This window comes from Poecilia mexicana, unplaced genomic scaffold (assembly GCF_051168715.1).
Source record: "Poecilia mexicana isolate PSO_F unplaced genomic scaffold, ASM5116871v1 scaffold_2, whole genome shotgun sequence".
NCBI lineage: Eukaryota > Metazoa > Chordata > Actinopteri > Cyprinodontiformes > Poeciliidae > Poecilia > Poecilia mexicana.
Window position 1 is genome coordinate 40,598,372 of NW_028263371.1, and position 27,509 is coordinate 40,625,880.

Consider the following 27,509-nt stretch of genomic DNA (forward strand, 5'->3'; position numbering starts at 1 on the left):
TTAGACGTTAAATTCAAATTCAAGGGACGCCGCGGCTCAAGTCGCTTCACACAAATGAGAAAATCCTATTGAAGGACATCGCCAGCTTTGGGGGGTCTTCTTGGCAGTGTTGCCGTTTCACTGGCAGCTGCTGCCTTTCCATCTGCAGGATGAGGGTCGACCTTCGGTGGAGTTTCACTGCTTTGATAGGTGGCGAGGGACTGGATGTTCTGGAGCAGCGCCTTGATCTCTGGACTCTTCTGCTTCAGATAAGACTTAAGCGAGTCATGCACTGGCGCTGTTTGCTTGCTGACATGTTTTGTCTACAAAAAGCAAATAAAAAAAAAAAACTAAAAAATGCAAAAGCAGAAGGGGTGATTTAGATCTGAAATTGGGGTCACGCAACAACTTACGATCACACTAGCCTCTTTGATGACCTCCACGCTGTGTTTATTGGAGTTGAAAAGAATGCTGATATCTTCCTGGGATTGGATGTGGACTTTAAGGAAAGGGCTTAGGGTGAGGTGGAATGGCTGGCAGGGGGGAGCATGAACATGTTGCTCATTCTCCTGCCACTTCCAGCGTTTCTTCACATCTCCCGTTTCACTGTACAACGTGCCTCCTGTTGAAGTAAGATTAACCCTAGCGTAGAAAGGGAATCGCTTGAAAGATCTTAGTGACTCATGGATGCAGATTTTTCTGCAAATAAAATAGAAAATCTTACCAAATGTTGCCATTCTCATGAAAGCAGGTCTGCTCACTGCTGGTAAAAAGCGCCTTAATCTGTGGCTCATCGACTTTGTTCTCCAGGACCACCACACAAGACAAGTTCTTTGAATGCGACGTTGCCGCGAGGATGGCAAGTCTTCCCGATGGGTAGCTTTCCAGGATGATTAAGGAGACAACGTTCTACTCGTATCAAAGCGGCACTTTATCGCCAGGCCTCACGTGAGAGGATACCACACATGTCCAGTTCCATCTTGAAAAACCAAACAGAAAATGTTGCCATTTTTGTAGCGTCTGATAAATGGCACCGTCTGTTGATGCAAAGAAGGAATTGTCACTCATTCTTAATTTGTCCATATTAAGAATAAGTATAAATACAGATGTGTGAAAAGCCGTAGGATAAATTCATGTTCAGTTGGAGATGCATAGAACAGTAACAGTCAGAGGGATCTTATTTGAGTGCACTGTAAAATGCTGTTAAAAAGTATGCGTCTTTTTATAACCCCACCAGGGCCATAATTGTTTGTACCCCTAACAATCTCGTTAAGGTAAATGCAAATAACACATTTCTTAATTTTTCACTCTACTTTTAGATTGATCAGAATGTCTAACTACTAATGCATCTCACATGGCAGCCCATATGCTTGTTCCTACAAAGCACCGCCTATTTCACAGAGCTTGCAGTCTCCGGCCGAGATTCTGCCTCACAGAGCAACCCAACCCCCCACTCAGCTCCCGCAGACTAGCGGCAGCAGCGATTAGCAAACACCTGGTGGAACTGTTAGTCTGCTGAACTTATCAGATGAACTACTACTCAGCGCAATGCTCTTAAGAACGAAACATTATTGTGATGATGTGCTGAAGGCAGTGTGTTGAAAAGGGCAGGAGCTTCTTAAAGAGACAGAAACCCAATTTCAAGGCGTGACACTACAAAGTAAAATTTTTTGTAAGTCATCTTTGCTACATGCAGCATTTTTATAACAACTGAAGGTGGTTACTTGGCTTTGCTATAAAATGCCACCAAGCGCCTGGAAAATACATAACACCATCCCTTTACGGTGTGTTAGCGTGAGATTGTGCTAGTGCTACAACAGATACATTCACCTGAAGGCTTTTTACACATTTTTACTGTGATTTGAACATTCAACATGTGACATCACCTTTAGTCTCTCCTTCCTCACATTGAAAGAGAAGATGCTGTTGTAGCTCATTTCTCTTTCACCCTCCAATGTCCCCTCTTCTGTGGTGGACGACTCGAAATCCAAAAAATCACTTGAGGTGACATAACTGTCTACGTGTCCTGTAATGTTAAAGATTTAACAACACAGATGAATTAAAGGGAATGATGGTAAAACCTTAATCTGCTTGCAATATGGTCCAGCAGGGGTCACCAACACAGTGCCCGTGGGCACCCGGTCGCCCGAGGGGACCTTGTCAGTCGTCGGTGTTCTGTCCATCTGTCATACCTCATCAATCCAGCATACCTCGTGGTAATGCGCATGCGCACATCAATGTTACGTTTCTTATAAATCGGTCATACCTATAGAAGTTTCATTTTGTGTGTTTAATTTCTTGGAAGTTTACGGTAAACAAAATATTAAAACTAAGAACTTCTGATCACATAATAGCAATTAACCATATCATCCCATGGTAAATCATTACTGATAACTATTGTGAGTAGTCCCATTAACATGATTAGACTGCATGCAATCATATGTATCATTGTTTTAAAGGACAAGATAGAAAAATGTCAACAATGTCTTGTTTGATAAAGACAAGAACATTTGTCTTTATCAAACAAGTAGCCCTTTGTGTTACTCTGTACCTGTGAAGTGGCTCCCAGTCTCAAAAAGGTTGGCGACCCCTGATTCAGAGTATGTGTAACGGTCTTCATGTGAACCCTCTTTCGACTTCAGATCATGCCGCCTGGGGGTGTGCCATGGAAAATTGGAATTCAGATACTGACAGGTGTTGAAATTTAATTGAAAAACAAGTTTAGTCACAGAAGGTAGTAACAGACTAGCAGTACTGACCTTTGATCTTCCTCTTTGTCTGACTCTCCATCAATCACCCCCTGGAAAAAACACAAGATCTTACTTATGGTCTAGTTTCTAGTGCAAATATCTTTGTATTTGTGAAATAATACAAAATTAACTTACAGGTAACCTTTAAGCAAGGCATAAGAGCCTGTTTTGAAGTTGGTAATTTCGTAATACTGATGAAAGAGCAGTAGCTCAAGTGGCAATTTTTTATCACTTACGTGAAAAATGTGGAGTTGGTACTTTTTTTAATTCAATATCAAGCGATTATTTACTTAAAACAATTTCATGTTTCTTGGTGAAAAGTTACTTGTAAGTTAATGTTGTCTTACTCTAAGTATTGTGTATTATATTCACAATATAATTTGCGCTTGAAATTACACCAAAAAATACTTGCTAACATTTTGTGTTTTTGCAGTGGAGCTTCATGAGGCATTTTTTGCCGCAGAAAAACTAATGAGAAAAAAAAATGATATAAATATCCTAAATTCTGTTTTCATGCAAAACTTCAGTCAAGGCTGGCCAGAGGCACAAGCAGATTTTGTGGTGGGTTAGGGTCCACTCCTGGCTGCGGGGCCAGTGGGAACTTAACTTTTGCTCAAGTTCAGGAGCGGTTTATACATTCACCAGCAGTGCATAAATTAGATATTTTGAATAAAATCTATGTATAATTTCATTTTATTTTTTATTATAATGCGACATATTGCATTTGTTTGATTCTGATTAAGCGTCACCCTTTGGCAACAGCTTAAGTTATGCTGCTCAAATGTTTTGACGCGTGGGCCACAATAAGTAAAATAATATTCATTTCTTGTTAAACAATAAACATGGGGTGTTGTAATAACACAAGTTTTTTTTTGTTTGTTGCAATAAGAACAGATTATGAGTTTTACTTTTTCTTTTAAAAAACATCCTGAATTTAACTAAGTGTAATGAATTGATAGATTTTCACATTTCTGTCATACTACAAAAATGGCAGAACAGGGTGGAGTGGAATGCTCTGTTATGAAGTGCCTCATTTACATTTAAAGAGACAGTACCAAAACGAGTTGGAGTTAAACTTTATATAGGCCACAACTGAACGATTTAAATGTAATGAAGGATTTTAAAGCACGATGTGTCCACTTGAAATGAACTAATGTGACTGACAACAAAAAAATCCTGTCATCCAATAAATTAACTCTTCAAAATTCTTATTTTCCAGGTTCAAATTTCAAGATTTGTTTTCTTCAACGTTTTTAATTAATTCTTTTTTTTATTCAGAAAATGTAATTACAGAATATTAACACAGTAGTTTGTTCCGCACTGTAAAGTTCACAGGTAATGACGTTTCTTACTTGATACATTATATTGATACAAACATGTCTTATCGTTGTGTTTTACAAATAGTGTCTGTTCAGTTTTAAGAATAATCTAACTAGTTGTGTATAAATAGCCAGTCTACGCAGGCCCCCTTTTCCATCCTTTGAATGCATTTACATGTGTAACCTTATTCTGATTTTTTCCAGTCGGCATTTAATACTCATCCTAGAATACCTGAACTCTGGAGTTCTGAATGTGCCAAGTCATGAATAAAATAAAATATAAATACTCAAAGAGCTGCCTGAGTTCTGGACTCTGAAGCTGTTACTGGGCTCAGTGTGACCTAAATACTGAAACTGGGCACATTGACAGTCTCAACAGTAATAACGAAAAGGATTTTTTTTTCCTTTAAATTTTTATCTGACACACCATTTCAGCTTAAAGTAGAGCTGAGGGTGAAATGAATGTTGTTAATTTAACCCACATTTGTTCCTAAAATAGACTGTGACACAAAAACTTTAACAACGCAAAGGCAACTTCTCTCCTGTTTTTTTTTTAACTACAAAAGTGTAGATAATTTAAAGCGAAGTACCAATTTTACTTTTGTAAAGGTGCTATCGGAGCAAGTGCAGGAGATCTTTAAAGTCCGTCTTGTCTGTCCTCTGCTGACTTTTTAAAACATTTCAGATTGGTGCAAGTAATTGACTAAACCGACGTTCCCATCCCCTGGAGCTTTGCTGCAAGCGCGGACAAAATGCTAAGAGGTTTGAAATAGAAGGTCTGGGATTTTTTTTAGAGATTCTACTCATTTCTCGTTGTAATACCTCACAATAATATAAATTCTGCTGTATATGTGAACGTTTCATTTCGTCTGTCTGAATGGATAAAAAGTCAGGTGGTGTGGATTTTAATACTGCTGACTGTTCCCCCCCCCCCCCCTTTGTTTTAAAAATCAGTTCAATTCCAAGTTGCACACACTGACAGGAGCTTTTGTTCCTTTTATCATGAGTGAGCCTCCATGTCAACAGTGGCCTGAGCTGCACTCTCTCACCTCTTTTAGCTCAGCACTGTAGGCTATAAGAACACTGGTCACTGGAGGGTTTTTTTTTTCTTCCTTTTTTTGAACTGCTGACTGTTCTCTGAGCAAAAATACCTCCTTAGTAGCATGGTGGTAATTCAGGCATACATATTACCACAAGACACAAAATGTTTTGCTCCACTTTCAGCTTGACAAATGGTGTAAAGCTAGCCTTGGCCATGTCCTTCCTACTCTACTCCGCTTGATTCAAATCTCGCTTTACAGCTCAGTCTGTAAGTGTAAGATTTTTTTTTTTTTTTAAGTTTGACTCAAAGAATACAGTTTGTGTACTTGCATTTAAGAATTTGAAGGACTGTAGCTGTTGTTTTGTATTTGTGAAAGACTAAAAAAGAAACTAACTAAAATTACAAAACTACAGGCTTTTTTCTCTCTGACTTCAACTTTACAGTCGCATCAAAAATACCTCCGTACTACACAAAGTAGCACATATCTGTGAAATGGAAGGTAGATGAGTCGTGATTTTAGCTGCTTTTTTGCAAATTAAATCTGAAATGTGTGACATATTCAGTCTGTCTGAGTCAATATTTTGTAGTATAACTACCTTTTTCTGGCAGTTGCTTATGAAACGACTAACAATTTTGGAGATGACATCAGGCAGCATCAGTTGGATTGAATTTTATTTTATTTAAAGAGGGTCAAATAGAAATGAAAGAGGATTTTCAGAAATTGATTCAAAGGAAAAAAACCAAACAAGTAATTTTGTTTTTCCTTCGCAATTTTCCCTCAGCTTGGTTTTGATGACATACATACAAAATAAAACACTCCTTTTTTTTTTCTTGTTATTGTAATATCCCGAAACGTGAAAAAGTTAACAGCTATAAATACTTTTACATGAAACCGTGTTACTATGCAATTGCAAATCAATTAGTATTAAACATCTAATTCAATTTCTTACAGTTCTTTTGTAGATGAATAAGTGATGAAAGGGCTAATTTGTCACAAAACAAATCTGAATTAATTGCCTGTTCCACAAATGGATTCGTATTTAAACCAGAAAAGGAAAATGAGGAGTTTATAAGTGACATTTTCTTCTATACCTTGTCAAGATTAGTTAAGGTCTCTTCTGTTCCTTCTTGGCAGGCTGTAGGAGAGTGGGGAGTTCCCTTGCTGTGCAAATCCAACATTTCATTATCTGGGGATATCTTCAGCTCACTCTGAAGTGAAAGGAGAAAAAACAAAGACTCTTCATAATTTATTAAATTCTTTGAGGTCTTTAACTCGTGCTTCATGAATAAATCAGAGCCGCGAAACTCCTTGTCTCTGGATACCATGTCATATCAGCTTTCAAAACATAAAACTTACAATGTGACAAGGCTGTGAAAGCTCAAGTTCAGTTTTACTTTGGCAAAAGAAGAAAATGTCTCTAAACAATACCAAAATATTTCAGATATGGCAATAAAGCCAAGATTTTTTTTTCCCTCTCCGGCTCAGGATGTCCAGGCAAATCTTTGACTCTGTCAGTGACATTCGCAGGCAGACATATTTTACAAATCTGAATACCTCATCATCAGCTCTCTGCTCCAAACTGTCATAATGATCTTCTTTACCCTTAAGCAAAACATATTTTGGTTTATAGTCTGCAGACAGAAAAAAAAATAAAAATACTAAGCATCTTTAAAAATGTACATTCATTTACCGAATAGGATTTCTAAGACAGAAGAAAAACTTACCGAGGTCCTCGTACGTCTGTGTGCCAACGTTGATTCTGGTGACAGTCCTCCCATCATAAGTGAGGATTGTGAGAATGTCTGATGAGGTTTCCCTGGAACCAGTTCTTCGTTATCACTTTTTTTTTTTTCAGGCCAACAACATTCAAAGCATAACTCAAGGACCCATACAATAAAATGCAGTTGTTTATTCTGTAGATTCAGTCAAAGTAAATTGATTCACTTGGGGATGAAAACAGATTTAAAATTGAAGACAAATACTGTATTTATATACACTGTCTAAAATTATCCTTAGTCATGATGTTGTCATGGGTTTGCAAGCTTCTAATAACTTTACTTACATCATTTTATGTAATTGGAGTCACACCTTTGGAGACACCTCAAACACACTGCTTCCTTTTCTTAACATCGTGGATATTTGGCAAGATGCATGGGAAAAACCATATGCTATCACAATTTTTGTGTATGTATGTATATATATATATATATATATAAATAAGTTTTGCTGTAACAGTCGTCATTATATTTGAAGAGAAAGTAAGGAAGCTTGCAAAGCTGACAGCACCATCCACATTACAAAGTAAGGAGATTATCTGTGTTTGTAGGGTGTGTTCATAAAATAGATGCCATTATGAGAAAAGAATATTATATGGAAATGTTGAGAAAACATCTCGAGACATCAGGAAATTAAAGCTTGGGTATAGATCAATCTCCCAAAGTGACAGACCCTAAGAATCCCACAAAGCATCTTAGAAAACAGCTCAAAAACAAAAAAAAGTCGTTGTTTTGTAGTAGCTATCACAAAGTCCTCATCTTAATCTTAAAAAAAAAAAAAAAAAAAATGTTTGGCCAGCGCTGCAAAACGTGAGTGGGAATGACGTCCTGCATACCTGACTCTGTCAAAGACAAGTTCTGTCAAGATAACTGAGCCTATAATCCAGCAAGTTATTTAAAAGGCTTAAAGTTGTTCAAAAATGTTTGATACAGCACATAGTACAGTTTAAAATGACATTTTTACTAAACACTAGGTCAATATATGTAAACTTCTAAAAATGAAGAGGTTTTAAAAACTTCCAAAAATATTCCAGGCTTTAGGAAGCCTATTGTTATCCTCCTAACTCATGCCAAACAGGAAAAGTGTAGCCTAATTTAATGTGAGAGTGAGCAAAATATGATTATGGCATCTCTTTAAAGCGTGTACGTGAGTATCTGTTTTAGCGACTCATATGCAATAGATAACATAGCATGCAACTCTTGCTTCACTAAATAAATAAATCGATTTAAATCAAGCCTCATCACATGTCGTCTGACCTGCTCGGGTTTGGCTCCATATTAACTCTCGTGCATTAACTCTAGATTTGGGTCAGTTCTCTCCAGACGTCTGTTTGTTTACAGGTCCAGGATTTGTTTTTGTCTCCATCTCAGTTGATTTGCCTGGCGAGCCGGGTGTTTGCATCATGTCTGTGATAGTCTTGACTCATTGTGAAGCAGGGGTGAGCAGAGAAACCACAAAAAGTTGCATCAGGCACAATACGGTCAAATAAAAACAGCCTGTTTTGCCCCCTAGTGTAACTTAGCAACCAGAGAACAATAACGGAGCTGCGTGAGTGTGTGTGAGTGTGTGTGTAGCAGACACAAAGAGAAATGCACACAGAGGTTCCTTAGAGTAGACTTCTTTTACCTGAAATCTCATCATCCTGTTGTGGATTACCTTTGCACCAGTGGTGCCCTGAAGCCTCATGTAGGTATATAAACATTTGGAATAAAATTACTGTATATTCAGTTCTTTGAAGGATTTACATTTTACTGCTCATTATTTTCGGTTGGGCTCAGGTTTCTGCCATCGGTAGAGATCCACCTCAAATCCATATAACTGTAACGACAAAGATGTCGTAAATCAGGAATACATCATTGGTTGTTAGGGTGATGGTGGTGTTATTTAATGTCTAACACATTAATTAACAACCCTAACCTGACCTAAGGGAGGTAAAAATACCAGAGTTATGGATAAAAAAAATTCAGTTCCTCTAAAGTGGATCACGTCATCTCTGAAACTCCCATAGCTGTCAATGAAATCTCCAGTTAAAACAATCGTTTTTTTTTTTTCTCTTCAGAGTTTCTTAATTTTATTTTTGAAAAGTGTCTAAACGAGAATGGCAATCAAGTGTGTAAAAACAATGTAAGAGTAAAGTGTAATAAAGTGTAAGTGGGTTTACATAAATGGTAGACATTACGACTAGCCCACGAAAACTTCAGAAGGATTTCAAAAGAAAAATTGTTTGCGATTTAACGGATAGTCTTAAAGACTGTGCCTTTCATGTATTTTCCTCTAGAGTTGGGTCGTGCAGCTGTGAAAAAAGCACACCCTAATTAAGTTCTAGCTTTTTTTTTTGAGACGAACTTAATTTTTCAGAAACATTTTCATTTGGACTTCATCTTTGTTTAATAAATAATGACATGGTGTGTGGTTTTTGCACACTTGAGGTTAGCATATCCTTGAACTTATCAAGGGTGTCCTTTTTTCTAACCATTACTGTATATGTGCTCACCATCAGTATTTGCGTAAGCTTAATTATTTAAAGAGTCTGGGAAGAAAACTAATTACCAATCTTTCAGTGAGTGATGTAAAATATTCATTTACAAAAGCCAGTTGCGTTTCGTCAAACTAGTTCTGCAATAATTAAATGAGATATTGCTCATATTTAGCCTCTTTCCATCTAAAATTGCCATTTTTAATCAGGTACTTCATTTTATTTATTTTAAAGACGCAGCAATATTAATTCAAGAGGGTTTTTATCTGTCTTCCTTGTAAAATGAGTTTTTCACACTTCAGCCTTGTTAATAGAAATGACTTATCACCGTAGTCTGCCTATAACAAGACAACTGAAACGTAATACAGTGAAACAAATGTTAGCAATGACTTCAGGCAAATTAAAAGCGCACTACAATTAATTTAAGGCTGATCTTTTAAAATCTTAATCTGTCAGTGCAAATTTACTGGAATCTTTAGTCACAATATAATTACAAATTGAGACAAAAAAACCTGGTGTGCTGAAACTCAGGACGTGCCTGTTTTATAAAATTATATGATGTTAATAACATTTTTATTCATCAAAAGAATCTCTGTTTTCATTTTGTTCTATGATGAAAAATACAGACATTGTTGGCATCTCTTATAAAAAAACACTAAAAGTCAAACATAGCAATGAAGGAAAGGGGCATTAAACATTTGGGTTATTAAGCAAAGAAAATGGAAAAATAATTTCTCATTATAGTTATGTCTTTGCTGATTTCTTTTGAAGTAAAATTGCAACAGATTGAGCACAGTAAAAAGCAGCTCAAAACCGGTTTTGACAGGTTTTTACAGTTGTCTCATGTAAGGAGATCACTTGTTCAGTTTGTGCCTTACATTGTTTATTCTCTAAAAAATGTGAACTGATGTTTTCAAACTGAAGACTCGGCTGTAATATAAACTGAACCTCACCTGACTCCGGTTAAGACTTGCTTGCATATTAAGCCATCGTGCTTGTCAATTTGTGCAACTCTACGCTGGAACATGTTACAGAAATAATTAGAAAACCAATGTTAGCTGCACGCTGTTTGATGCTTACCAATTTGTGAGTTACGTGAATTTTGTCAGCAGCTTTCTTTTGTCTAGAAGTGGTAGAAATGAGCATTACTTGATAAATTGATAGCAGGAATTAATTGAGCAAATTATTTCCTACCATACATACCATAAAGTATAGTGTGTGTGGTATTTACATATTATACACTAAATTGTAAATATCTTGTTTTAACTTTACTATTATGTTAAACAAAATGCCATGTTATGGCAAAATGGTGAGTCTCATCCAGAACGTAGAATGTAGATGTAGATTAAATAAAAAGACAACTGCTTTTTCATTTAAAAAACAGAAAAAAATGCAGTATTTTAAACAATAAAAAAAAAACAATTGTGCTTTTTAAACATATTAAATTAATTAATACATAATCAATAGATTTTTATGTATTTGTGTGATTGGTGACATTTTTGCTTTTGTCACTATGGAGAAAAAAAACACAAACACAAGATCCTCAAAAGATTGAACGTACTGAAATTCTGTAAACTCTGGCACTGTCACAAATCATAAACCGGGTTTAGTATTGCTCCTTTAATTTGCACTGGGCTGTGTGTTTTGAAGTGCCTTCTTTTTTTCCACTTGCTTGGTAAGCTTCTCCAGCCGGGCGATGAAACGGTAATGTGGCTTTATGTTCTGCATGTTTGCCAACGGGTGGGACATGCAGGTTTGCATCTGGTCAAGCAGACAGTAAATCCTTGTCTTCTGCATTTGGATTTCTCTCTCCAAAATGCTTTGGCCTAGCTGTGCATGGCTTTCTGGGCAAGTGAGCTGTATTTAAGATTAAAAACAAAAAAAAGAAGAAGGATAAAAAACAACTTTTTCTTTTAATGCACTGTTTTTTCATCAGTAAGCCATGGCTGCTGTGCCTTCATCACACATTTCACAGTGAAGAAAACACCTTATCAAAACATGTACAATGTGTTTTGCATCTGTGCTGCCCCACCTCGAGCTCCGAGCCAACGCTGAAACGCACATGGTTTTCCTTGTACATGAAGTTAACATACACACACTCTTGTGAATGTATGTGGATAGAGATGCATGGCCCCATGGCGAAGATGAGGGGCTTGAATGGAAGGTTGTGCACATGTGGGTCAAAATACAGCCAGTTCCAACGCCTCCTCAACTCGCCCGTCTCCCCGAAGCAGAAACCTCCACTAGAGGTTATGTTCAACCTTTAAGAACATATAAAAGCAAAATCAGAACAAAAAAAAGCAGACTATCTCTCAAATGTGTAACTATTAACCAAATGCCAGAAGAAAGATTCCTTACAATTATAGTTTTAGTCTGAAGTTCAGCACAAATATCACAATGTCAATGATTATGTCAATCACTCTTTTATCCTCCGTGGTAACATCGTATCACCACTGAGTTGAAAGAACTGGACACATGCAGGCTCACATAAATTCCTACGTCCCAATCCATATTTTGAGTAACTTCTTGACTGATCGCTTGGCAATAAAGACATTGCACTTGAAACACTACTTGTGGCTGCGCTTTTAATAATGCAAATCAAATTAGCAGCACACAAAGAATCGAGACAAATGTGGCTGAGTAATCAAAACGTGAGACCACCACCAAACCCCTTCTTAAGAAAAGTCGGAAAAATCCAAAGCCCACTGCTGGAGCTACAACTAAGCCCCAAAGAAACATCAGAGGATTAACAACACCAGTGAGAGTGAATCATGTATGGTTTGGGGGTTTTAGAAGTAACACATTATCTGGGTATATCCTTTCATGATCAATAAGTACTTGTTACTAGATGATATCTTGATTTTTACCTCCCTAACCTCATTGTTAACAAACCACATACAGTTCCCGTGAATGTGCTTTCATTGATTTAAAAGAATAAAATTATAAAAAGTCATTCCCTCAGATTTGAAAGAATAAGGGAACGGTACAACAACCGTAACCCATCGAAGATGTAAATATTTTTTTTGGCCACATTTTTTTTTTTTTTTTTTTTGTTCACCTGCATTTGTTCTGTAACAGACTGTTTACATGTAAAGATACCACAGCAGAAGTTGGCAGCAAAGCACATTTTGGAAGTTATGTAGAAGTTAATTTATGCTTCAAAATAATTAATCAAGAAACAGTTACCATATCAATCCATTGGAACGGTAGCACGTAGCGCAGCCTTTAGGTGTGAAAATGCCTATCATTCTGGGCTTCTTGTCCTTGTCCTCAAGGATTACATAAATGAAGTGAGGATATTCTGCTGGGGTTATTACGATGGCTGGATTCCCAGAAGGATAACTTTTTTTTCCTATTAAGAACCATTAACAATGTACAAACTCTTTCTCATAGGTAATTTATCTTCTTTTCCTTTTCCCTTTTTTTTTTTTTTTTTTTACCAGAACGCAAAGGATACAAAACACCACCTGATCCATCGGCATACTTGATCAGGAAAACAGGCCCTTCTTTGTACAATTTCTGTATTACGCTGGTTGTCTGCAACACAATACACAGTTTTAGTTTTCTAAATATTTTACAATATGACAATCAAAATTCGTATTTAGCCCTTTCCCTCATTTTGATTTTTTTTGTTTTGTTTTGTTTTTTTCCCACAAATTCACTTTTGATTAGACACAAATTACTGGATAACACTTTATTTGAAGGGGTGTGCATAAGACTGACATGACACTGCCATAAACATGACATAACACCTGTCATGAACATAAAGAAGTCTTTATGAATGTTTTTGACAGTTGTCATGAAGTGCCATTCGGTAAATAATTACAGTTTTAATGCAAAGTTGCTCTAAAAGTTGCATTAAAAGTCCGGTAAAAGTGACAACTTTGCATGATTTTGTAAATTATGATAATTTAATGTAAAGTTGGCATTTTTAATGGACTTTCAATGCAACTGTTAGAGCGATTTTGCATTAAAAGTGTCATTATTTACCGAATGACACTTCATGACAACAGTCATAAACATTCATAAAGACTCCTTCATGTTCATGACAGGTGTTATGCCATGTGTATGAAGGGTCAGTCTTATGCACACCCCTTCAAATAAAATGTTACCAATTACAGTTTTGGAAAGACTAGAGCTGTAGCATACATACAACATACATACCCTTGGCTCATCAGTTAGCTCTTCTTGCGACCTTGACACAATAATGCTAGATCCCTGCGTTTTCTCTGGAGAACTAAGAAGGTCGTATCTTACATCCTTTGACATTGGAAACGTGCCTGAGCAACAAAAGGGGAACATCCATTCATTGTATTTCTTTAGTAAGAGGTTTAGTATGCAACGTGCTTCACAGAATCTTGTTGGCTTCTTTTTCTAAAGAAGTTTACTTGTATACCTGGGGTCTCAAATCGTCTTTTTCTCTGGTGATGCAAACGTTTCATCCTACATTAGAAAATCCAGATAGTTTACACAATAGATGTAACAGTGCAATATAAGCGACTACTGCATACTGTAAAAAAATAACAGCAACCACTGCATGGCGGTGGTAAAAGATTTACCATCACTTGATGGCCTTTATAATGTTTTGTGGTAGATCAACACATAGTAATGCATAGTAGTGGAAACAAAGGAATAGGATGCACAGTTTTGCCTTTTAAAAACACAAATCTGAGATGGTCAGTGTCATGGGCGTAGGTTTGGGTAGGGACGGTAGGGACATGTCCCGACCAATATTCACGGGATATGAAAAAGTCCCGACCAATTTTTGCCATATTGGCTCAAAGAACGTGGATCTACGATCTTTGATTAGCAGCAACAGGCGGTGCGCGGAACGGAAGCTTCTTAGTTTGACATTTATTATGAGCCTCCGAGACCGTGTCGGAACGGTGCTGTCGGGGGGGTGGGGGGAGGGGGAGTCAGTTGAATCGTCGGACGTTCTTTGATTAGCTGCAAAAGGCGGCGGCTAGCTGGGCACACGCGTCTCCTTCTGAGTCTCCGAGACCATGTCGCCACCAAAAAAGAAAAGGACAGACATTAGAAGTTATTTCGCTACGTCGGCTGTAAGTACAGTGAGTGGACCCATAAGTTAGATATCTATCACGCAACGCATTTGTTGTAAAGTCCGGTGTTTAGTAAGGTCAGCACTGAATGTGAGGTAGAATAGGTCTGTTAATTATGTAATATTTTTTCTTTTTTATTTTATTATTGATTTCTTCTTATCTGCAATTGTGTTTGCTGTATCCAGAGGATATTTCTTTTGATCTTACTTGTAACGTTTGCTGAATTTTGTAAAGGAAAAAGTAAAGTGTTCTTGAACTGATCTGCTGAGTATGACTGTATCTGGTTGTATACACAAGATGTATGATATGGTTATGGTTGGGGGGAGGGGGTTATTAAGCCAATGTGGTTTGCTCCCCCTTCTCAAAAATGTTCGGTGCTCTTGGGCATTTCACTGTGCTGCCTGGGGGGCGGGGGGGTGTCAAGGTCCCCACCAAAACTTAGACCAAACCTACGCCCTTGGTCAGTGTGTATTTTTATTCAACATCCTTTCAGTTAATATTTTGTTGAATCACTTTTTGCTAACGTTACAGCTGCCAGTCTTTTGGGGTGTACTTGCACCAGCTTTGAAACTTTTGCCTGTCCTTCTTTGCAAAAAAAGGTTAATCTCACTGAAATTGGATTGGCAAACTCTGCTACAGATCCTTTTCTAGATTTAGGTCTAGACTTTGGCACGTTCAAACACAAAATTGTGTTTTGATCAAAACTATTCTCATTCAATTCTATAAGTATAAAAATCATTGTCCTGTTGGAAATGTAATCTCTGGTGCCTGTCTCAAGTTTTTGAGTCTCTGGCAGCTCAGCTCCATCTATCAACTCTGACAACAGCATAATCCAGTCACCATCTAATATTGGTCTGATGTGGAAAAATGCCAGTCTTTCTTGCTAAACCAACAAAATGGCTTTTTTTTTTTTTTTTGCCATTCTTTTAGAAAGGCTGAATTTGTGGAGGAAATTAATAGTATTAGTTGTGGATCTCTATGGTGCAGTATTAAAGCCAAAAGTTTAGATGTTTTCTCTGCGTTTATGAGATGCAACCTATCACATGTAACTTGAAAGAAAGTTATGTGTAATAACTTCATTTTGCAATTTGACTGCTTTGAAATTGCCCCCTGTTCTCTTTAAAAAGCTCCCGCTCTCTCCCTTCAGCTCAACGCCCCTCCATCATGCCGTTTGTAACTGCTCTTAAGAGCTTGGGACTGAGAAGCAGTTTGCATGAGAAGCTCAGCAGATACTCATTTCCACCAGGTGTTTGCTTGCTGCTGCTTCCACCAGTCTGGCAGAAGTGAGTGAGGAAGGGGGTTTGCATCTGCAAGTGTTTATGAATGCCCTGCCATGGGGAATTATATATTGTGACGTATAGCTCAGAAAAAGTTGATTTCACAGAATACCCACCGCAAAGGCCACCCACCCTCTTGAAAAAAATGTAAACCCATGTTGGCTTATCACATCAACTCTCCGAAAAATGCATTCAAGTTTATGATTGTAACATGGTAAAATCTGAATTAAAAAAAAGTGAGGATTAATAATTTTTTAAAAGGTTCTGTACGCTCTGCAAACAGTACCGTCTATTGAATTGCAGTATAAAGAGAGTGCTGTACCACTCACAATCCTCTATGTTCTTCTTCTTCAGTCTCCCACTCCTGTCTGTTCATAGACATACATTCATCCACCTCAAACGGTATACCAGTGTATTTCCGTTCCAGTCTCTCCTTTTCCTTTTGCAAGATTTCTTCAAATTCTTTAGCTTCCTCATAATAGAGGTCCTGGATAAAACAATTTCAACAGTTTTTTTTTTTATTTTATTTTTCCTCATTTTTTCCACTGCTGGTGCTACTCACCAGTGAACCTTGTCAAACAACAAATGAGGCGATCCTGTCATTTTGTAAAGGTTATCTGCGGTGTAATCATTTCTAATGAATTGATGTAAAGTAAAACAAGGCACACTCACTCTGTCTAAGAGGACCTCCTCTTTCTGTGATTTGATGATTGAAAGGGACAGTAAACGCTGATAACGCCGATTCTGCTGACAGAACTCACACAGAGGTTTGCTAGAAGATTTTTTACGAAGAACTTTCTTCTTCCTAATCTTAATTCCTGGAAGCTCCAGCTAGAAGAACAGATTCACAATTACCTTTCACCTCTGATATTATAGCCTCCACACTATCACTGAGGGAAAACAACAAAAAAAGAGACTGCAGCTGCTTTTTCTAAGCACTAAATTTGCTTGGCACCACCTGGAAAACACGAGGAGCGAACTTTGGCTCTCGCCTGCATGCTATGACACGAGGGAGTCCCAGATGAAGACCATCATACTCCCCCTCTCCTGCATCCTAATGTGAAACAAAAAACTTCAGCAAAAAAATCGCACATTGATTGCTGATCAAAAATGACAACTAATCTGAATCAGTGATGTCCAAACGTTGTGCAACATGGGCCACGATCAACAACTTGACAGTAATCAAGGCCACAAGGCTGTAAGAATTTTTAATAACTGAGATTGTAAAATCACTTTTTTTATTTTCAATTACCTTTATTTTTACCCATTCGATATTTAATATTTAAATCCAATGAACTAATCAGTCTGATGTTAATATAAAAGGTTATTTGTAGGTCATTGTGGAGCCAAAAAAACAATAATAAAAACAATATCTTTGCCATTTGCATTACTAAAACACATTTCCAACATATTTTCTGGGTTTATGTGTTTTGCTTGATGCATAGGTTTAATAGACAACTGTGCTGAAGCCTGCTTTGAGTGTGGTTCTGCTAATTATCGAATTAAACATAAATGACAACAATTTGGTAATTAAAAGATGTACAATGCATACATTGTGTATCTCATTTTCTAATTTCAGAGAAAATCTTGCCCTGAAAATTAAAACTAAATGTCCATCTGCATCAACAGCTTTTACAAGTGGGGCAAATTTGTATCATTGTTGAATCGCAATCGCTGGTCACAAAAATTCATTCCAAGGTCTGCAAATGGTCCATGGGCTGCACTTTGGACATCACCGATCTACATCAGTAACTCAAGCGGAAGGTAAAAAAGGAGACTGTTGTTAGGAAGAGAGTAATTTTGATTATAGTGAACTAAAAACTGAATAAATACAGAAAAAAAGTACCGATTGATCTCAAAATACAGAGGATTGCATACAGATCTTATTTATTCATGCATGTTTATGTGAACAAAAGCATGCGCTTTTGCTTGACTTGTTTACATAACCCAGATATCTTTTGATTTGAGCAGCCTACCTCCAAATACACCATGACAGCGTCCCTGTACATTTCATCTTGCCACATCTGGAGAGTCTCCGCTTTCTTTTGAACTGCACCACGGAGAAATAATTAGGAATCTGACAGATGTCTATAAGTCATGGGAGGCAAAAATGGGGGTAGGAACAGGTGACCCATTCTCACCAAAACTGATGACACAGCTTACCTTGACAGCTGCAAGAGAAGCACTGCTCCACCTTCTCCCAATCTGTCTGCGTTTCAGTGCTCACCAGCGTAATAAATCTTCCATCCAGTGAGCAGACCTCCATGAAATGCGGTGAGTCTGGGCTGCATGGAAGAACAGAGGGATAAGATTCAGCTACAGTTTTATTCAACTGTCTGAAATACTTCTGAAGCATACAAAGTACACCTTCTGCTGATACAGATCAGCTGCAGCGGTCACTAATGACGTGTTCTGTCTACCTCAGAAAAAATAAACATCTTGAATGTATTTGATCAAACTCAATCTATTTTCTACGTTGATTTAAGTCTGGTCACATAGAATTGTTACTGGTTAAAATTGAGACAAAGCTAAACTACATGTCATTTTTGTTATTACTATATTGGCCTAGGAGATTTCAAAGTGTTGCAGTTTTTGTCTTTTCACACCAAACTCTTTCATGTCGTCCACGTGACATTTTCAGCTGATTATGCATGAGTCCATACCCTTCTGGAAAATTTTTCTAGCCAACTTTGACAAACCACCAGTGATATAATGTGCTCAGTCTGCTTAGTTTCCTGTAATATTTTTTTTCTCCTTTCTGAAACGTCAATAAACCATATGCACCAAAAGGAGGTCAGTTAAAGTTATTTTGGTTTGACCCAGGAGCAGAAACATGGTCAATGAAAGTGCATAGACAGAAAGGATATCAGTTTTCTTTATTTATTGGAGTTCAGGGACATATTGTATTATTTCAGACATGGGTTCCTTCTCTATTTGCACTTTTGCAGTTTGATCTGTTTATCTCAGACTTGGATATGAAAAAAAAAGGCAATTGCTACAAAACATTTTGTAGCCTTCATGTGTAATCTTATAAGGCCTGGAAAAGGGAGTGTTGTACTCATTTAAAAACTAGTTATTTTTTTATTTTCATATGTAAAGAACTTTGTTAGTTCACGTTGACATTATGGGAGGATATTTTCAAAAGTCCCCTTTGGGGAATCAGAACCTCAATAAATGAAAATAGGACATGTTGCAAAATTTTCTGAAATAAGATACACTTAAATTAAGTAGATATGTGTTACTTTCATCACATTGAAGTATCAGAGGCCAATGTGTGAAATATTGGGACAAAAATAAGGACATTAAAAATATGAGATATTATTAGTTTTTATATAAACACTATAATATAAGAATAGAGTATTTGTGTATTAAACTCTTAGCTACAATAGTTGATCTCAGCAAAGTTCCAATGGTTTAGTAAATAGGTAAGAAACATTTTGAGGTCAAATCAAACATTTACAAAATTGTATCTGCATTTTTTTTACCAATATATGGTAATTTTGTTCTATCCTACTTTCTGAATATTTTTACTTGAAAACCTAAACCTCTATATAACACTATAGATTGACTGAGATTCTGATCCTTGTTTGGACCTTTCTCTTCAAAATAAAATATTAGAATCTTTGATCTAACCAATGTGCAGGTCAATATTATTCATTGGACTCAATCAACCTCCTTTAAATGTAAAGTCAGAGAAATAAAGTGTTAAAACATTAGTTGCCAAAGGAGGCACGTATGACCTGTTGCACCATTGGTAAATACACATACCCAATAAAAAATAAAATCCTAAAAAGCCTGTTTGAACAAGCAGTAAATGACTACCAGATAACAAAGAAAGGCTTATAGTTCAGGTAGAGTATGGGGGATGACTAAAACGCTGGTAAAGGACTATTCACATCTTGGAACACAGGTGTGGGCAAATAAAAAAAAATGAAGACAAAGCCAATGTGCAAGAAATGAACAAGAGAAAATACAGTACAACAGAATGCAAAGCAAAACAGAAGTAAAAAAAAAAAAGAAAAATACTATCTTTAAAAACTACCATAACTATATCTTTGAAAATTTACAACAAAAAAAAAACAACTTATTTTCATTGTACCAGACACATCACTCATTTAATCCTGTATTTAAAGCTACATTCAACTGCCAGCTGTCAGCTGACTGGGCGCTCCAGGTTCGGTTTACCGAGAGAGAACGCCTGACTCCCGGCACATCGTTTTAAAAACTACCGCCAGCTTTCCCCAATGAGTGGATATTACACTAATATTATTCAGTCTAATTCTAGTTGTAAAACACTAAATGTTACTAAAGTATTAAATCTATTCCTGAGAAAATTAATTTTATTGATTAAAATTAGGCCTTAAAACATAATAGTTTTATTTAAATGTAATGTCTTATCTGAAATCCGAAGGCTATATTTGAAAATGAATAACTTATTTTATTCATTGCTTGTAGAAATGTGCTACACATGTTTGGAAGTTTTAGAATCAAACTAGCAGACTTTTATTTTTTATTTTACTTTTTATATTTTTTACTATAGAACAGCCTTTACTACAAAAGGTGAAGAATAATACAGATTTCTGGAGTAACCTATATAGCTGAAAAACAAACTACGGCTCCGTTTTTTTTTTTTTTTTTTTTTTCCTTTGCCGCTCTCTGAGCTTCACTCTGTTACGGTTGCTAGGCAACATGAGTTACGCTGCGGTGGAAGCGAGACAGCTAGCTGAAGGCTAGACCTGTCTGAATTCACAGTTTTTCTCTTCCGGTCGTCGTTTATTCTCGTCGGTCTTCGACGGGTCCTTCGAAGGATGCAGACCCTGAACTCTCCTCTCTTTGGGCTACAGCCAATCACCACCAAAGAAAAACAAATGACCCTCCTGGATTGGTTAGCCAATAGCATGCCACGTAGCATTGCCCAGACGTATTATGCCCGCAGTTCCAAGACTTCATTTTCTTTCGAACATTTTAGATCATATTCATAAACGATTTTAGATATGGTGAATGAAAAAAAATCATAAATAATGTGGTGTCACATTCCAAAGAAAAAATATGTGAATAGGTGAATGCACAAACACTGAATCTTGAATTATTATTATTATTTTTTTTTACAAATTTCCATTTGCTAAAATAATTTATTTGTCCTGAAAATGTATTTTCATGTATCCTTAACACACTTACTAAAAAGTTTGAAAGTTTAGTTCGAGAACACATCTTCAACTTATGGTTTATTTTTACTGACGGGCTGCACATTTCCTTTTGCACTGTACCATATATTCAATTACTAAATTTATGGATAAAATTTGTTACAAATTTGTATTAGTACAACTGCTAGTTTTTGCAGCTGTACAATTAACAATTTAATTCCATGGCAACTCATCTAGTTCAGCTAGAAATGATTTCTAACTTGGATCTAAATTCCACCAATAAGTTTGATCTTTTATGGCAAATGAGACGGTCATCTCTTGAACAATTAAGAAAACTACGTAAATTAAAGTATCAATTTTAAGATACTTTTTAGTGATTCAGATCCTTCTTAAAAACCTGTGGAAATAATCATTATTAGCATTCCAGCAGTCAAACTCGTTAAAATGGCTGAGCAGGGTTCTTTTTTGCATGTCTCCATTGGTATTTTTGTGACAATTCTTCATAATAATGAGCTCAGGTTTTTGATTTTAGATGTGAAGAATTGGGATCATGTGTAATTGCAGAACAGGTATCTAAAGCCCTTTTTGCAATATACAAGACAATTTGAATGCATTTCACTCTGAGTGTTTCTTAGACTTTATAACTTTTAAGGATTTTTAAAAAAAAGAGCAGTTTTAAACAGGTTAAAAAAGTAAATCTAATGGTGTTTAAAAACAGATATAGGAAGACGACAGTAAACAATACATATAGCCATCAATGAGCAAAAGAGAAAAAAAGAAAATAAATATTTCTACATTACTACTTTCTTACAGTTTCTCTTCTAACAACGCTGTACTTGAATCTTCTGGTTCTCTTGAGTGGCCTACCCGCCAAAGAAACAGAAAATTAGATTCATGTAGAGCATAAAGACAGTCTGACTCCATATATTTGTCATATTTTTTGCCCCCCCCCATTTCCAACTCACTTTCTTCAATCTGCTCCTCGGAAGAAATGCCAGCACGTACATTCTCAAGGTCATTTGTCACCGGCGAAGCACAGATCTGAGCTTCGGAAGGGGAGCTGGAGTAGTTGTCGGCTACGTTATTAACAATGGGGCCTCTCTTGTCGTCACATGTCTCATGCTCCTCCAGGCTCTCCGAGTTGTCATAAAGCTGTCGAGAGGAGAAGTCACCTTCTCTGGGACTCTCAGGAGAGGAAGAGGCAGCTTCTTCCTGGGACGGAGACAGACTCATGTTTTCAAAACGTGATATGTCAAACGAAGCAGAGTCTCCAGAGAAAGCTGACTGAACACGGTACAGTTCCGATCCCCTATCCTATTTGTTTTTGTTCAAGCGCCGTTGCCTGGCAGTATCTGTGCATCAAGATCATCAAAAATGTCACATATAGTTTCAAAAGATTATTTCCCCCCTTCTGTTCGTTACTTTAATCTACAGCGACTTGAAAGAGTGTGTGGAATGCTTTGTAGCTTGAGGACAGATTTCTCGCAAGGTTGAAATACACATTTTGGAGCACTTTGAGAAAATTAAAGAACTTTATTTCAGCGAGTATTGGACACCGAGTTCTCCAAAAAAAAACAAAACAAAAAAAAACAGTAAGATGGAGAAACTGTACAATTTTATACCCACTGAAGACTGAAATGATCTCACTCCTGGATAACAGACAGTACACTTCACCACCACCCTTTCATTCAGAATGATGCATCAAGGGGAGTAATTACAGTCACTACTGACAGATAGATGAGTAATGCTGACAACAATACTTTAGTCTATAAAACCCTGATTTCTCTCAGTTGGATATGAACGTTCGTAACAGGCACGGCAACAGAGCGTCGTCTTTTGTGTTAAATATAAAGTCTATTTTTTCTTAAGGTTTTACAGCGGCTTGCTTCACACAGAGTGTGTACAACCGAAGGTAGGCTGAAATAATTCACTGTATCACACTATTTCAGCTCCGTTTGATCATTTCTTTCTGCCTTTTGATCAGGAAATTAAATTAATCCTTTTCCATTACCTCAATGGCTTTGCTGCAAATCTAAAGGCAATATATGCTAATTATTGCATTTCTTTCTCTCTCTCTCTCTTTCTTTTTTTTTTTTTTAGCCCAGATTTAGCAAAAACCCCTTCAGGATTTTATTAAGGAAATCAGAAACAATGAGGACCGTGACTCTCCTTCTGTGTTTTGGAAATATATTTGTAGCATTACAGGCCAGTGATCAGCATTCAGACCCACTCTCTGTAATCACGGCGTATGAAACAGCTTCCCCCAGTCTTTCAGCACTGGAAAAACAGCAATCCAACATCTCGGTTCTTCCAACCCAAGCAACGGGAGGAAAAAGAGCACAGCCCCCCATGTGCTTAGAGTCTGCTGGAATCAGAGGCGCCTTCAAATATGTCAACATTATGGTCTCTGTGGTGGTGTTTGTCGTTGGAATAGTGGGAAATTCTACTCTGTTGAAAGTCATATATGCAAACAAAACCATGAGAAGTGGACCTAACATTATCATTGCGAGCCTCGCCGTAGGGGATCTGATCCACATTGTGATAGATATTCCAATCAACTCATACAGAGTGAGTTATTTGCCGTATGCTGTGTAATAGCATTGAGAAAAACACATTGCACCCTTTGCTGCTTTTCTGCATTCTGTTCTGTTTGAAGACTTCGATCCTGATATCCTTCTTCTTTCTCTTAACCGAATTGTCCTCGTCTTTGTTGCAGCTCCTGGCAGAGGATTGGCCATTCGGTTTAATAATATGCAAACTTGTCCCCTTCATCCAAAAAACTTCTGTTGGGATTACTGTGTTGAGCTTATGTGCCTTGAGTGTTGACAGGTAGGGAGATAAGCTGCGCTGTTTTGTCGCCTCCGTGAGAAGAGTGTTTTGAGGCTACAATCTGCATTTCATCAAGCAGACACATTTTGTTCAGCTGTAGTCCTTGAAATGCTCTTCAGCTAGAAAAAAATGGAAAAAAAAAAAAAATAATTGTTCATTGCCGCAGACAAAAAAAGTTCCCCAAGCCATGACATTTTCTCATTGATTTTGCAGATACCGTGCTGTTGTATCCTGGAATCAAATCAAAGGCATCTGGGTTTCTGTGCGGACAACGATTGAAATAATCCTGATATGGGTTTTTTCCATCCTGCTGGCTGTCCCTGAAATTGTCGGCTTTGATATGATAACAATGGACTATAAAGAGAAGCATCTGAGGATATGTCTGCTTCACCCCATCCAAACCACACAGTTCATGCAGGTAATGCCGTGCTGTTCAGCAGCACAAAGTAAACAGAAGATTTCAAATTTTGTCAAATGCAAGCCTTGAAATGTCAAGTATGCTTTTATTGGTGTCCCCGTTGACCTATAAATACGCACGTCAGTATGGTACTGTTGGTGCTGTCCCGTTGCCACGGACAATGACGGTTTTTCTGCCATGTGTCTTGTTTAATTTACAGTTTTATAAATCTATAAAGGACTGGTGGCTCTTTGGCTTTTACTTTTGCATGCCACTAACCTGGACTGCAGTTTTCTACACGCTGATGACCAGAAAGATGCTGAGAAACACAGAGAATACATTAAGTGATCACATTAAACAGGTTATAAAATTATCCTCTAGTTTCAATCTCATTGTGTAACCTATAGCAGCATCCATTTTAATTTGAATGTGTGTTAAATCTTTCCTTCCAAAGAGACGAGAAGTCGCCAAAACTGTCTTCTGCCTGGTTACCGTGTTTGCGCTGTGCTGGTTACCCCTGTACCTCAGCAGAATCCTGAAATGGACCATTTATGATGAGAAGGATCCAAACAGGTGCCAGCTACTTAGGTGAGCATTGTCATTACTTTTTTTGAAACTTAAACTCTAATGGAGTCACTCACAAAATTATTCATAACCTATAAAATGTGTCGCATTTTGTCACACAACCACAGAATTAAAGGTGAAAATAATGAAATATATACATTTATATGACAGAACAACACTAAGTCATGCCTAAATTGGAAGTGGAAGGAAAATGATCATTTGTTTTCAAAATGTTACAGATCTAAAGGGTGTGGCAAACCTCCATAGGCAATGCAATGTTTCCTTTAGAGCTGTGTCTCACTGCTTTAGATATTTAGACTGAATGTTTTGCCCAATGTTCTGTGCTCAGTCTTAGCTACAGATTTAAATCATACCCATAGCACGATGTTACCACCACCATGTTTTACCATGTCATCTTTGAACCACACATGTATCACACTTTACTCAAATCTAATATAAACCCACTACATAACTGAGACCAGATTATTTTAGAAGGTCTTTGCAAGAATATTTTCAAAGCCATTCGCAGTAACGCCTTCAAACTTGAATACACATTATTTCATAGTCCAACATAATCTAGTAGAAAACTGTTGAAAGTAAATAATTCATAGTTGTTTTTTTAACAAGTAAAAATCTGAAAAGTGTGGCATACATTAGTATTAAGCCCTCTTTAGACTGATACCCCTTAAAATCTAAGACGATCAGAAGTCACACAGCCTGTTTAATTTGAACTCAGTGTAAATACACCTATTTTGAGATACTGAAAGAAACAGTATCATGAAGACCAAGGATCACAGCAAGCAAGTTGGAACAAAACTGTAATAAGGCTCCAATGAAGTTTAATCAGGAATAGGTCATAAGATGACATCTCGAGGTCCAAACTTTTCTTAGAGTAATGTTCAATCCATTATTCGATGAAGTAAAAGGTATGGCAAACCTACCAAAACATGGCTAAACTGACAGACCAAGCAAAAACTGTACTTATCCAAAGAAGAACCAGGAAACTCATGATAACTCTGAAAGAGCTCTAAATATCTACAGTTCAAATATAAGAGGAAAGTGTTTTGATTCGCTGAAATCTTTTCACATTTAAAACAACCTATTTTATTTTTCTTTCATGTCTACTCTGTAATTTATGTTGTTTATTCCAAGCAATCTCAATAAATACTGTTTAGTTTGTGACTATAGCATGAAAACCTACAGAGCAGTTTAAAGGGATATGAAATGAAATTCTCATGCAAGGTACTGCAGGTCATTTTCCTAAAGTATGCATTCCGTTCCAGCGCCTTCCTCATCCTTGACTATTTCGGCATTAACATGGCTTCGCTGAACTCCTGCATCAACCCTATTGCGCTGTACATCGTCAGCAAAAGATTCAAGAGATGTTTCAAGGTGAGTGTTGCCACGGTTCAGACAAGACTTCTATATGTTAAGAACATCGCAGGTGTCTGTTGAATGAGCTGTGAGTGTGTCTGTGTGTGTGCGTGTGTGTGTGGGGCATCGTAATGGAGTCATGTCTGTAAAGACTGCTGCTAGACTGCACACCTCAGGGGGTAATAAGTGAAAATGACCTGGAAAAACATTATCAGGGAAAAAAAAAAAAGAAAAACGTCACTTGGCAATCTACCAGATAGTCTGTGAATCAAACTGACGCGCTATGAAGAAGAAAATGTGACTTGCAGGCATTTTTTTAAAGATGAGCCATTTAAAGCTCTTTATTGTACTACAAGCGCAGAGGAAGATATTGGAAATATTCACAGATTCATTTTGACTCACATTAGGTTACCACAACAGTTCACATCTAACATTTGTTTTTTTTGAGGGGGGTTGCTACACTGCTAGTGTTGTAGTATAACTAAATAAATAAAACAGATCCATTTTATTATAATATCCACCTCTCTAAACTAATTCAGTTTTGTTTTGTGGATCAGCTCTACACGACAGGAGTAAGATGTTCTCCCTGTGATGTTGACGTGTGCTAGCTGAATTTTTCCATGTGGTCCTCCAGGCATGTCTGTGCAGTCTGTGTCTGCCTCTTCAAGCCCGTGCCAGCGATGAAGCGCAGTCTGTTTTGAAGTCCAAAATGCAGGATCAAGCCTCAGAGCAAAGCAGCAACATCAAAGCTCACAAGGAGCCTCCACCTGTTAACACCTTACTGTGTTAACAAAAGTCCAGTGGAACCGTGAAAATACTTTTTGATCCTGTCTATAGTTCTTCAATAAATAAGTGTGGCGTTCAAAACAAATACCAAGCCGGGGCCTCCTGTCTGCAGCTCGACAGCCTCCGACACGCCAACCCGATAACGCAGGGAGCCTCTGAATAACGCGGGGCACTGTCTTTTGTAATGCTGTCGTCAGCTGAACATCTGCTTTGGCGTGAGCAACCTGGAGTGAGACTGTTCGCACTATTATTTGCCCCTGAGGCTTGACTCGCTTCCAACCATTACATCAGGCTTCACCTTGTACCTTTCCTGTATCATGCATCACACTCCTTAAATCACTGTTTTGGATGCAGTGTTGACTTGGCACCCATCAACATGTATCCCGTCACAGCTTAAGGCTTGCATGCATGAATAATAATATATGGATATGTATATATGTATGTTTGTGTGTACGTTAAGAGGGATGTGAATTCAAAATGACTTCCGAGCTCTCTAATCACTTAAAATGCTCCTTTCATTCCAGTGTTATGAGCAGTATGTGAAAAGTTTACCGCTGTCATTTCCTCCTTGAACCTGGAGAAAAACATATCAAATTGGTGCCACGAGTAGATTCAGTCTCTGCCACTGAAAGAACTGATTGATGGTGGCCTATTTTTAATACATTGTTAAATGTGTAATGCATGGAGACACTTTACGAAAGACCTGAGAGTGGGGAGGAAGGAAAACGAAGATGA

The 27,509-nt window shown here is 37.3% G+C and overlaps 2 protein-coding genes and 1 pseudogene across 2 annotated transcripts; 1 reads left to right on the forward strand and 2 right to left on the reverse strand.

Annotated features, from left to right (window-relative positions):
• LOC106919617 (uncharacterized) lies at positions 1-8,143 on the reverse strand (annotated as a pseudogene).
• A 2,338-nt stretch (positions 8,144-10,481) lies between these two features.
• On the reverse strand, positions 10,482-22,064 carry LOC106919600 (uncharacterized). The gene is made up of 14 exons (XM_088016452.1): positions 21,790-22,064; positions 21,636-21,687; positions 19,353-19,355; positions 17,844-17,965; positions 17,657-17,730; positions 16,639-16,734; positions 16,353-16,511; positions 16,010-16,167; positions 13,740-13,786; positions 13,508-13,623; positions 12,801-12,880; positions 12,530-12,685; positions 11,376-11,604; positions 10,482-11,200 (listed from the first exon to the last, which is right to left on the reverse strand). The coding sequence occupies exons 1-14, from the start codon at positions 22,055-22,057 to the stop codon at positions 10,964-10,966; spliced, it is 1,797 nt and encodes a 598-aa protein (XP_087872578.1). The 5' UTR covers positions 22,058-22,064; the 3' UTR covers positions 10,482-10,963.
• A 902-nt stretch (positions 22,065-22,966) lies between these two features.
• On the forward strand, positions 22,967-27,255 carry ednrbb (endothelin receptor type Bb). Its single transcript, XM_088016456.1, has 7 exons — positions 22,967-23,392; positions 23,541-23,653; positions 23,867-24,071; positions 24,271-24,411; positions 24,505-24,638; positions 25,898-26,006; positions 26,623-27,255. Exons 1-7 carry the CDS (start codon positions 22,976-22,978, stop codon positions 26,776-26,778), a joined length of 1,275 nt encoding a protein of 424 aa, XP_087872582.1. The 5' UTR covers positions 22,967-22,975; the 3' UTR covers positions 26,779-27,255.
• Positions 27,256-27,509: the final 254 nt, after the last annotated feature.

Excerpts from the sequence above, each read along its gene's own strand:
- LOC106919600 (XM_088016452.1), bottom strand. The coding sequence starts at position 22,057 with ATGAGTCTGTCTCCGTCCCAGGAAGAAGCTGCCTCTTCCTCTCCTGAG. Across the intron at positions 13,624-13,739 it reads AAGACGATTTGAGACCCCAG|GCACGTTTCCAATGTCAAAG; the intron begins GTATACAAGTAA and ends TTTGTTGCTCAG. Across the intron at positions 11,201-11,375 it reads GCGTTGGCTCGGAGCTCGAG|CTCACTTGCCCAGAAAGCCA; the intron begins GTGGGGCAGCAC and ends TCTTAAATACAG.
- ednrbb (XM_088016456.1), top strand. The coding sequence starts at position 22,976 with ATGAGGACCGTGACTCTCCTTCTGTGTTTTGGAAATATATTTGTAGCA. Across the intron at positions 24,072-24,270 it reads AAACCACACAGTTCATGCAG|TTTTATAAATCTATAAAGGA; the intron begins GTAATGCCGTGC and ends TTTAATTTACAG. Across the intron at positions 26,007-26,622 it reads GATTCAAGAGATGTTTCAAG|GCATGTCTGTGCAGTCTGTG; the intron begins GTGAGTGTTGCC and ends GTGGTCCTCCAG.